Source organism: Pecten maximus, chromosome 8, assembly GCF_902652985.1.
Source record: "Pecten maximus chromosome 8, xPecMax1.1, whole genome shotgun sequence".
Taxonomy (NCBI): domain Eukaryota; kingdom Metazoa; phylum Mollusca; class Bivalvia; order Pectinida; family Pectinidae; genus Pecten; species Pecten maximus.
Window position 1 is genome coordinate 43765497 of NC_047022.1, and position 12328 is coordinate 43777824.

The 12328-nt window shown below is 34.1% G+C and overlaps 1 protein-coding gene across 3 annotated transcripts in view; it reads left to right on the forward strand.

Annotated features, from left to right (window-relative positions):
* Positions 1-48: 48 nt before the first annotated feature.
* Positions 49-12328, forward strand: part of LOC117333607 (protein phosphatase Slingshot homolog 1-like) — a 75766-nt gene continuing 63486 nt past the window's right edge. For 2 of the 3 annotated variants that reach the window (XM_033892986.1, XM_033892987.1), the window contains exons 1-2: positions 49-204; positions 4758-4831. In XM_033892986.1, coding sequence (XP_033748877.1) covers positions 151-204; positions 4758-4831 — 128 coding nt within the window. In that variant the 5' untranslated portion in view covers positions 49-150. Of the gene's footprint in view, positions 205-4757; positions 4832-11693; positions 12131-12328 lie in introns of those variants that run through there. The other variant, XM_033892989.1, reaches the window with a different exon arrangement.

A 12328-nucleotide genomic window follows, 5' to 3' on the forward strand; every position in this document is an offset into this window, starting at 1 on the left:
TACGCTTCGTTTAAACTTCCGGTTTATAATGCGCATGTTGCGGAAATCTTTTGAGGAAGGAAGTGTTTGACGTTGTTCTTGGTTTCTTATATAGCCGTATATAAGTATATTTGGCAATGTGTTCTTAATATGGTGTGATTGCAGCGGAATATGGCTTTAGTTACCGTACAACGATCGCCAAGTCCAAGCAATTCGCCAGATTCGGTAAGTAAAACAAATACCGTGGTCTGGTTCCTATCTGAGAATCCAAATTCTGCTAGGCCTACACCTGGTTCGTAACTGAACTGTAGATAAGAGATAATTAAATATTTAAGCTATTTATCTACATTTATATCGCACAAACATATAAGAGAATAAACTAGATTACGGTTTTTGTTTACTTAAACAGCAATGTTTTCATATGTGTCGCTGTCATGTTGATGACTTAAATTTGGACCACATAACCTGTTCAGGGATGAATTAGTATTTGTTAGTTCTATTAGATGCACTCTCGTTTTCAATCAGAACTTGTTAGCCTTCAGTTTTGCACACTGTGTGTTGCCTTCCATGACAGAATTGAAAATGTGCTAAACAATTGATTCTAAAATCAATTCAACATGGATATTATAATTGATAATAATTGTATCACTTAATTAATTTCAATACCAGTCAATTGAGTAGATGTGTCAGTAAAAGTTGAAGACTAATCAATGACACCAACAATGGTGAGTTATGATGGGAAGTTAACTTAGCTATATATATATGTAACAGGAGAGGAGAAAATGTAGCGGCCAGGTCGGGGTTCGAACCCGGGACCTCCGAACACTAGCCGGATGCTCTTCCGATTGAGCTACCTGGTCACCGATGATCGACCCAGTCCAGTCCCGCTACACACCTCCCTCCTTTTTTTTTTCTCAAGTATACGCCTTTGAAGACACATGAGACCCTTATACCACCACCGCAGGTTTTTTAGTTGGGCACCAATTTTGTAACAGGAGAGGAGAAAATGTAGCGGCCAGGGCTGGGTTCGAACCCGGGACCTCTGAACACTAGCTGGATGCTCTACTGACTGAGCTACCTGGTCACCCATGTTCGACCCAGTCCAGTCTGCTAATAGAAACAGGACGGCATTGGAAAATACCTCATAATTTAAGATTTTGTCCTTCCTGTAAAAATAATGTAGAAGATGAATACCATTTTTGATTTAAATGTCTCTCCTTTAACGATCTTAGAATAAAATATAAAAAGCAACATTATCGGGTTAATCTTGCTGTCTATGAGTTTATCAATTTACTATAAACTGGTAATGTTAAAGAATTAAGTAATCTGGGCCAGTTTTCATACCACCATATAGGTTCTACTCTGATGACTTCCATAGTAACTAGTAGTTTGATCCATACAATGCATTTAACTGTATTTAATCATATTATATATATATTATATAGATTCATATTATAATGTCATATGCCAATGGATTGCTCTACCTGAGCTGACTTGAATTGTATTCTATGAAATTGTACATGTGTCACAGTAGGAGCGGAAAAATGCACCCAGACACTCAGAGAGTCAAGAGAGTCTCGATTTTGTAAGACCATGTATATGTGATTGAGTGTGCCCAATATAAAACATCAGTATATTTTATTAAAATCCACACATCTTTCTCTCATTATAAACAACTTTTTTTAAATTTTTTTTTTGATTTTTATTTGGAGTGTTAAAAAATAGCATTTTGAAAGGTATAAAACAAAAACAAAATCATAAAAAAATGAAAGCTATTCAAACAAAAGTTGTCAAATAGATAAAAGAGGTATGGTTTTCAATAAAATATACCAAAATATGAAATTTTAATGTTTTATATAGGATGCACTCCATCATAAAATACTAATTAATATGAGAAGTCTCACAAATGGTTTCAACTTCTGTGCATATATTTACAGTTTATTTTTGTCATCGGCCAGGGAAACCCAAACCAAAGCCTAAAACGTACCTTGTTGGTCTGGCTATGTTTGGTTTTCTGTGTACTGACTTTGTACTTTTACACAGATTAGAAAAAAAAAAAATACATGCTACTACAAATGAAAACATATCGTTAATCTGGAACTTAATATATGCTTACATGCAATATAATCAATCTTATTACATAATTATGACCATACAGTATTCCACATTTTCCATTTGTGCTAGTATTGAAATACTGGATAGAGAGGAACTTAATAAATGTTATTAAGATATATTATTTGCCCATATACAGCCCTAAAATGGGTAGAACAAATGTATTTTATGAATAGAACTATATCAAAATGCAAGCTAATCATCTTTAGTGGTCAGTTGAAGGGAGATAACTCTGATCACACAATACATGTTAAGGATATTTTTTCACTTTATTACATTGATAAGTTTTTTTCACTATTGTGAATTTCCCAAACACTTTAGAAGTTGTTTCTTCATTAAATTTATAACAATTGATTGTTCATTAGTTAATTACTCACACACATATTATATAAACAGAGTAACAATATATTACAAATGTAAGCAATAATTATGATAGTATGATATATGACTATTCTGGAGGTGTCAGAACTTAATTAGGGATTTCAATTTTGGATGTAAATCCCTATTGTTATCACTGGTTTTTTTTTCTTCCTCTTCTTTCTTCTTATTATTCTTAACACTTCTTGATAACACTTTCATTCAAAAACGAAAACAGTTGAAAAGTTATAATTTCTTAGTAGAGTACATGAAAGAGAACTATAATTTAAGCTGATTATTGACACTAACATTTTGGGGATCATAAGTTCAAAGGTCAAGGTCATCGATCTAAAATTAGATTTAAAAAAATGCTTTTTGAACGACAATAACTAAATTTATCAACATTCGTCGCTCAGTGTGTCATGTAGTTCATACTCGGGGCTAAATTTTCTCACTGTGGGTTCAAATTTAGGTCAAAAATTAAAGTCTCAAATTGAGTGATTTTTCTATCATATATGAACAAGCAAGTTTTTCCTGCCAAAATTTAAAAAATCAGGGGGAAAATGCACTTAGAATGTTTCAGCTCCTTAATCTATACACATACAGACTTGATATTTTGCTCAACATGTACAATAGTATGTAAGAGTGGCTACAAAAGAAGTTAATTTTCATTGACCTTGACCTTCATTCAAGGTCGACAAGGGTCAAATAATAAAATAATATATATTTTTTTAAATCTGCCAAATCTGGTTCTTTTTCCGATCGTTCTATTCCTTTAAAGCTATAAGTGCATTGTTTAGTGCATGGTCATGAACTTTTCTCCGTAACATGTTATCAGGAAATATGTCAATGTCAAGGTCAAAGTCCCAGTATGAAATCAAATAAAGGTCAAAAATAAAAAAAAATAAAAAATGAATAGTTTTTAGCTCACCTGGTCCGAAGGACCAAGGTGAGCTTATGCCATACCCTTGCGTCCGTCCGTCTGTCGTCCGTCCGTCCGTCTGTCGTCCGTCCGTCCGTCCGTCAACAATTGACTTCTTCTTCATAACCACACATCAGAATTTGACCAAATTTGGTCAGAAGCATCCCTATGGGTAGGGGACTCAGAATTGTACAAATGATGGGGCTGACCCCCTGGGGGCCTCTGGGACGGGGCCAAAAGGGGTCATTTTTGCGCTATTGATATAAATGACTTCTTCTCTGAAACCAAGCAATGGCTATCACTCATATTTGCCTGGTTTCATTGAATACTAAAGAACATGATTCACTAGGATGAAATGTGCTAATTTTATGATAGTGCAATAAAAATTGGCGCAGAAATATATAATGGCATTTTGAAAAATAAAAATTGGCACAAAAATGTATAATGGCACTTTGAAAAATGTTCATTTTCCTGCCAAAATTCAAAATTCTCCCCAAAAAATGAGTGTTGTTTTCTGTTACCCCAGGATATCTTTACAAATTAGATATTTGACATACTGATAACATGTGCATTTTAACTTTTCATTGACCATGACCTTTGTTCAAGGTCACAGGGCCGGGGTCAAATGCTCAAAAATTCTTTTATAAACGGTTTATTTTGATCATATATAGAATAAAAATGCTCTTATGAAGATGCATGTTATTTTTCAAGGTCAAGTCATCAAAAATAACACAGAAACAGCAATTTGAAAAGCATTTTCTGGTCAAAATTCAAAATTATCCAAAAATACATGTACTATATATATAAGGAATATGACATTTTTTGACAATGCATGATTATATTAGAGGTGTACCATAAATATACTTAAACATTGTCCATGTGGTCGGACATGGTCAGGAAGTATGGTGTATCTGATGTCTTCCTGGGGAAAGTTGTGGACTACAAAGATAGTACATAGTATGATATAGCTTGTATCATTAGGAGGAAACTTGAGGGTAGGCTGTGGCCCCAGAACACTTCCGTTGGGACAAGAGGTGGAACCTATTATGATTAGCAGCACAATTACGAACAATTATTAACCACAGAAACCAATATAAGATACAATGAACGCATCAATAGGTAGTTCTTCCAGCATTACATACAAATTAACTCAATAGCCGTCAGACAGATTTGGGGGTCAAAGCCTTGGATTTTGAAAAGATCATAAGCAGGCGACCGGTCAGAATTTTGGAGTCTACGATTATGGTCAGTTTTACTTGTATAACATGTTGGATGGCGTCTATATTTCCCCACCAAATGACAGCAATGTTAATTGTGATGTACTGGGACCTTCTTGTCTCTGTAATAGTGGGAAATTTTATATGTTATTGTTTGGTGACATTTACAGGATGATGGTTTGGACGGGGAAGAGCCAGATGAATTAGATGATTCCAGTCTCAAGTCTCCAGGCCGACAGAGGAGGTACGTTCACATTGACGTACAATTATTGTTTGTGCTCACTGTTTCACATCATCACCATCGTTATCATTCACATAAATCACTCATGTTTTTTTTATTCACTGTACTTATGTATTCATGATATTTGTCACTTGTGTTGTACATAAGTTGTTGTTCTGTTTTTGTTGCCGTTGTTGCATTTGTTCATGAAATACTGCGAGTTCATCTTCATAGGAAAACTCTGGAATTAGGTCAAGGTCACCTTCACTAACACCCTTAGATGGTTTTGTCATTCACTGTAATGAACAGTAGCACTATGCATGGTGTCTGATCGGAGTTTAGAGTAGATTATCTAGCTGTCACAGAACGGGTCTACCGATTCATACAGCCATGTCATAGATAATGTATACGTAATATACGTGTAATATTATATACTATTGTGATGTCACAAATATGATGTGACAATGTATCTGTGATGTAGAAGGGTACCATCTGAGCTGAAGTTTGCCTGTCTTTGATAGAAATAAACTGGAAAGTTTCTATGCATACTTAGACATAAATTTGCCTGTCTTACGTATAAAGGAATAAATTTATACTACTACTGTAGCTAGCTGTTATAGTAGGGTATAAGGACAGTAACCTGACGCCTGTAGGAAGATTTTACTTGTGGAATGTCATACTGTGAAGGGTGGTCTGACATCAAATGTACCTGAAGTACAGGTATTCTGTATAAGTTACCTGTTGATGTGAAGATCGAGGGTAGTTAAAGTTGTCTTCTGTGTTGCGTTCGATTGTATTGAATCTTTAAATGCTATTATATTATAATCACATATTGTTCATATCCCTTCTCATATACAAGTGTGTGACAGAGAAATTTAGTTATTTATCCCTTCTCATATACATGTGTGTGACAGAGAAATTTAGTTATTTATCCCTTCTCATATACAAGTGTGTGATAGAGAAATTTAGTTATTTATCCCTTCTCATATACATGTGTGTGACAGAGAAATTTAGTTATTTATCGGTTCTCATATACAAGTGTGTGACAGAGAAATTTAGTTATTTATCCCTTCTCATATACAAGTGTGTGACAGAGAAATTTAGTTATTTATCCAGTTTCTCATGTACAAGTCATCGTCAGTACCCCGCTGATGATTGGTTCACTTTTCGTTGTTACACACAATATTTCTTCAGGAATTTTAACCAATAAGAAGACTGCTTTCTTAGGAGTTTCAGTAAGACTATATATGCAGTAATGGAGGCCTCCACAGATAACATTTCGATATAGTGAAAAAACTTTTTCAAATACATAACCTTAAAGACTTTGACTTTGACTGACAGTATCCTGATTCCTATTGATGATCAGTTCCATTTTTGACCAGATAAATCAATTACTAGTATAGGTGCTGCTAACAGAGTTATTTCATGTAACTATAACATATATCATCCGTTGGAAATGGCATTACCCGATATTTAATGAAAGTTCTTAAAGCATGAATACACAGGTAAAGCAATGAAATTAGTGAAGAAAACATGTTTTTGGTAGTGTGAGCAAACACTACATGGACCATCATGGATCAACATTTTACAGGTAAAGATGTGGGCGGTCGACAGTTATGACAATATTACTGACTCAGTGAAGGTTTTCAGTCTGCGTCAGTCTTTTATTCTAGTGTTGGTGGCATGTTTATGTTGGATCAGGATATGAGAAAAGTTCACTAACGTGTCTTCACCGTGTCTTGTCGTGGGAAAGTTTTCTGAGTTTTCCACAGATATTTCTGTATGAATCATATATAATGATGCATCTCAGCAGAAATTATGATGCCTAATTTTAGATGATAAATCAAGAATTTTTCAAAACAGAAATTTGAGTTTTATGGATATTACATCAGTTTTACTAGAAGGCCTGGCATCTATTGAATATTGGATGGCAATTAAAACATGAGTGAATTAAAAAGTGACATTAAAACTGTAGACAAGAAGTACTTTAAACTTATAGACAAACATTTTTGTAATCAAAGTGTCTTGATGAAATCCAATAGTTTTGGTGTAACAACCAGTTCAGTCGACCACAACTATTAATTTAACACAAGGAAATCAGTCCCAAATGTCTGAGAACAGATTCAATAAGTAATTAGGGATTGTACCTTTTTGACTGTATATGGTAGTATGCCCGCAGTCGCAACGGTTAGCGTGTTAGTACTCCATAGAGTACGTTCGTTGCCAACTGCGGTCATACTACTGTACACGCAGTCAAAATGAGGTACAATCCTTATATTTATATCAAACAAATCATTTTAAATACAGTACAAAGAAAATAGAATCCAAAGTGTATTGCAACCTTGGTAACTACGGCATGCGGCTATTGTTGCTAAGATAATTTACGTAAAGACACCAGAATTGTTAACAAAATTAAAAGTTACAACTCAATATTTTTTGTTTAATATCTTAAATGTTTTTAATTAATTGATATATTTACAATCCACAATTTCTATCTCAGATTAACTATGGTTGTCAAGCACAGCGTGTATTGACACAGATTTAGTAGTGACGTGGTCAAATGTTCTCTTGGAAGTGCACACTTCAGACATCTGCTGCTAGCTTACCTCAAGGAGAAGTTAAATATGCACTCATTTCTGCAATATTCAGTTACATTTTTTTGACAAAATACTCATTTGACATTAGCTTTAATTTTTGTGCAGAGATAATCAGTAACAGGAGAAAACGCTAAAATTGCGTTGATCAGTCCTTTAAAAATGGCGCTGTCTAGTTGACGTTCTGGTAACATCACAAATAGCTAGACGACATCATAATTATTGTACTGATTCCAGCACTTATTAATCCGCTAAGGCTTTTCTCACTGCGTATAGGCTAATTTATTCGCAGTCAGAGTTTACTTAGCTGAAGAAGGGAGAGATGTAAATATTTTATTATAAACTGCAGTACACATTTCTCTATATTTAAATTATAAACTGATCAAAATGCACATTTCTCTGTTTATAATCGATTACTAAATCTATTGAGAAATTCTGATGATTATACAATCTTTGAGGTGATAAAGTGTTAATTTGATAACCGTACAATCTTTGAGGTGATAAAGTGTTAATTTGATAATCGTACAATCTTTGAGGTGATAAAGTGTTAATTTGATAATCGTACAATCTTTGAGGTGATGTAGTGTTAGTTTGATAATCGTACAATCTTTGTGGTGATGGAATGTTAGTTTGATAATCGTACAATCTTTGAGGTGATGTAGTGTTAGTTTGATAATCGTACAATCTTTGAGGTGATGTAGTGTTAGTTTGATAATCGTACAATCTTTGTGGTGATGGAATGTTAGTTTGATAATCGTACAATCTTTGAGGTGATGTAGTGTTAGTTTGATAATCGTACAATCTTTGAGGTGATAAAGTGTTAATTTGATAATCGTACAATCTTTGAGGTGATGTAGTGTTAGTTTGATAATCGTACAATCTTTGAGGTGATGTAGTGTTAGTTTGATAATCGTACAATCTTTGAGGTGATGTAATGTTAGTTTGATAATCGTACAATCTTTGAGGTGATGTAATGTTAGTTTGATAATCGTACAATCTTTGTGGTGATGTAATGTTAGTTTGATAATCGTACAATCTTTGAGGTGATGTAGTGTTAGTTTGATAATCGTACAATCTTTGTGGTGATAAAGTGTTAGTTTGATAATCGTACAATCTTTGAGGTGATGTAGTGTTAGTTTGATAATCGTACAATCTTTGAGGTGATAAAGTGTTAGTTTGATAATCATACAATCTTTGTGGTGATGTAATGTTAGTTTGATAATCGTTCAATCTTTGTGGTGATGTAATGTTAGTTTGATAATCGTACAATCTTTGTGGTGATAAAGTGTTAGTTTGATAATCGTACAATCTTTGAGGTGATAAAGTGTTAGTTTGATGGTCGTACAATCTTTGAGGTGATGTAGTGTTAGTTTGATAATCGTACAATCTTTGAGGTGATGTAGTGTTAGTTTGATAATCGTACAATCTTTGAGGTGATGTAATGTTAGTTTGATAATCGTACAATCTTTGAGGTGATGTAATGTTAGTTTGATAATCGTACAATCTTTGTGGTGATGTAATGTTAGTTTGATAATCGTACAATCTTTGAGGTGATGTAGTGTTAGTTTGATAATCGTACAATCTTTGTGGTGATAAAGTGTTAGTTTGATAATCGTACAATCTTTGAGGTGATGTAGTGTTAGTTTGATAATCGTACAATCTTTGAGGTGATAAAGTGTTAGTTTGATAATCATACAATCTTTGTGGTGATGTAATGTTAGTTTGATAATCGTTCAATCTTTGTGGTGATGTAATGTTAGTTTGATAATCGTACAATCTTTGTGGTGATAAAGTGTTAGTTTGATAATCGTACAATCTTTGAGGTGATAAAGTGTTAGTTTGATGGTCGTACAATCTTTGAGGTGATGTAGTGTTAGTTTGATAATCGTACAATCTTTGTGGTGATAAAGTGTTAGTTTGATAATCGTACAATCTTTGTGGTGATAAAGTGTTAGTTTGATGGTCGTACAATCTTTGAGGTGATGTAGTGTTAGTTTGATAATCGTACAATCTTTGTGGTGATAAAGTGTTAGTTTGATAATCGTACAATCTTTGTGGTGATAAAGTGTTAGTTTGATAATCGTACAATCTTTGTGGTGATAAAGTGTTAGTTTGATGGTTGTACAATCTTTGAGGTGATGTAGTGTTAGTTTGATAATCGTACAATCTTTGTGGTGATAAAGTGTTAGTTTGATAATCGTACAATCTTTGAGGTGATAAAGTGTTAGTTTGATAATCGTACAATCTTTGAGGTGATAAAGTGTTAGTTTGATAATCGTACAATCTTTGTGGTGATGTAGTGTTAGTTTGATGGTTGTACAATCTTTGTGGTGATAAAGTGTTAGTTTGATAATCGTCCAATCTTTGTGGTGATGTAGTGTTAGTTTGATAATCGTACAATCTTTGTGGTGATAAAGTGTTGGTTTGATGATCGTACAATCTTTGTGGTGATGTAGTGTTAGTTTGATAATCGTACAATCTTTGTGGTGATGTAATGTTAGTTTGATAATCGTACAATCTTTGAGGTGATAAATTAAAGTGTTAGTTTGATAATCGTACAATCTTTGTGGTGATGTAATGTTAGTTTGATGGTCGTACAATCTTTGAGGTGATAAAGTGTTAGTTTGATGATCGTACAATCTTTGAGGTGATAAAGTTTTATTTTGATGATCCTACAATCTTTGTGGTGATGTAATGTTAGTTTGATAATCGTACAATCTTTGAGGTGATAAAGTTTTATTTTGATGATCCTACAATCTTTGTGGTGATAAAGTGTTAGTTTGATAATCGTACAATCTTTGTGGTGATAATGTGTTAGTTTGATAATCGTACAATCTTTGTGGTGATAAAGTGTTAGTTTGATAATCGTACAATCTTTGAGGTGATAAAGTGTTAGTTTGATGATCGTTCAATCTTTGAGGTGATAAAGTTTTATTTTGATGATCGTACAATCTTTGTGGTGATGTAATGTTAGTTTGATGATCGTACAATCTTTGAGGTGATGTAGTGTGAGATGATGTTAGTTTGATGTCTATAATTAGACCACTTGAAGACATCTCTGTGTATCAGCCTTTAGAGGTTTGTTATTAGGAAGGACATACACAGTACAGTGTGTATATTTCAAGAGCATTGACCTTGATAAAATTATAAGTAACCTTGAGGTGTAGCTTGTCTTTATATGTTCACTATTCCTGGTTATTTAAAAGATAGCAACGTACCACACATGATTGAAATTTCTGTACATTTATTACCTATAGGTTTTAAAAGATAGCACTACAAATGTGTTTAAAATACCTGTAAATGTACCTTGATTATTAGTTTTAGTGTTAATGTACCTGTAGGTTTTAAAAGATATATAGTCCTTTATCTGTAATGTACTTAGTCTTTGTTTGACATAGCTATTTAGGGGTCAAAAGGTCGTGAAGAGATAAAGGTGTAAAGCATCGATATAACGGGATAAGATATTCACCCTCAAAGGTACACTCTTAACACATCATTTGTTATAACAGAGGGTTAGAAATTCACCCTCAAAAATACGCTCTTCATTTGTTATACCAGAGGGTTAGAAATTCACTCCTTAAAGGTACACTTACATCTCACAATTTGTTATAACAGAGGGTTAGAAATTCACCCTCCAAAGTGCACAAATAACCCATAATTTGTTATACCAGGGGGTTAAATATTCAGCCCTTGAAGGTACACTTACATCTCATAATTATTATAATAGAGGGTTAGAAATTCACTCCTTAAAGGTACACTTACATCTCACAATTTGTTATAACAGAGGGTTAGAAATTCACCCTCCAAAGTACACAAATAACCCATAATTTGTTATACCAGGGGGTTAAATATTCACCCTCAAAGTAGCTATTAACGCATCATTTGTTCAGAAATGGTCCATTTCCTGGTCAAGGGCAGACAGAGGCTACGTGTTAATAACATAGCTTTATGTGTGTTTGCCAAAAACGAGGAAAAATCACCTGACTTGCTTAGTAAATTTTGTGTACAGGTATGTGACCTTTGACCTTCAAGTTGTAAAGTTAAGGGCATGAAATCTATCAAAAATATGTGTGTGATCGTAAATGTGGAATAATGTTGTACTAAAGGATTCCCCTCAGTAACAGGATTACAGACATTTCAGTCAGGCGATCAGGCTTTAAAAATGTTAAAAAGAACATGGGCTAAACACAAAAAGATGTGTGATTAGTTGCATCATCAGTGAATTTGAAGTGATTATCCAACCGTGCCTGAGGCAGTGAGATCAGGAGTACAGTGTATGGCAAGGATCAAACCTCGTTCTGACAGAATCAAATAAATACAGCTGATTTTCAGCCAGAACACACTTATTTATTTAGTCACAAAGGGGAGATGTCACCGTTCCTCCCACTATCACACAGATATAACTAGTCTGTTGTCAGTGCTGGACGTTATAAATATAGATAGTGTTACCTGTATATACATAGCATTTAAACAATCAATAACCCCGAATCTGTAGGATATGCCACCCCAGGTATGTGACAATGTACAAGGATGAGGAAGAGAATTTCCTTGACAGCCTTTTGACAGCAGTGTTCCTGTAGACATGAGGAGATAATATACTGGAGATAATCATTTAGCACACAGGTATGGGTGGATGATACCTCGGCCATGCTGTGTTGTGGTGACATATAGGAATGTTTCGGGAGGCTCATCTTTGTGTCATCAAATGTCAAAACCCTGATGATTCTGGGTGAGTATCTTTGAAAACAAATTATTAAAATGTCTGAGAATAAACATATATGAGCTAGGTTAATTACAGGTGACATGAGGACGTACATATTAGGTAATACAGGTGACATGAGGACGTACATATTAGGTAATACAGGTGACGTGAGGACGTACATATTAGGTAATACAGGTGATGTGAGGACGTACATATTAGGTATTA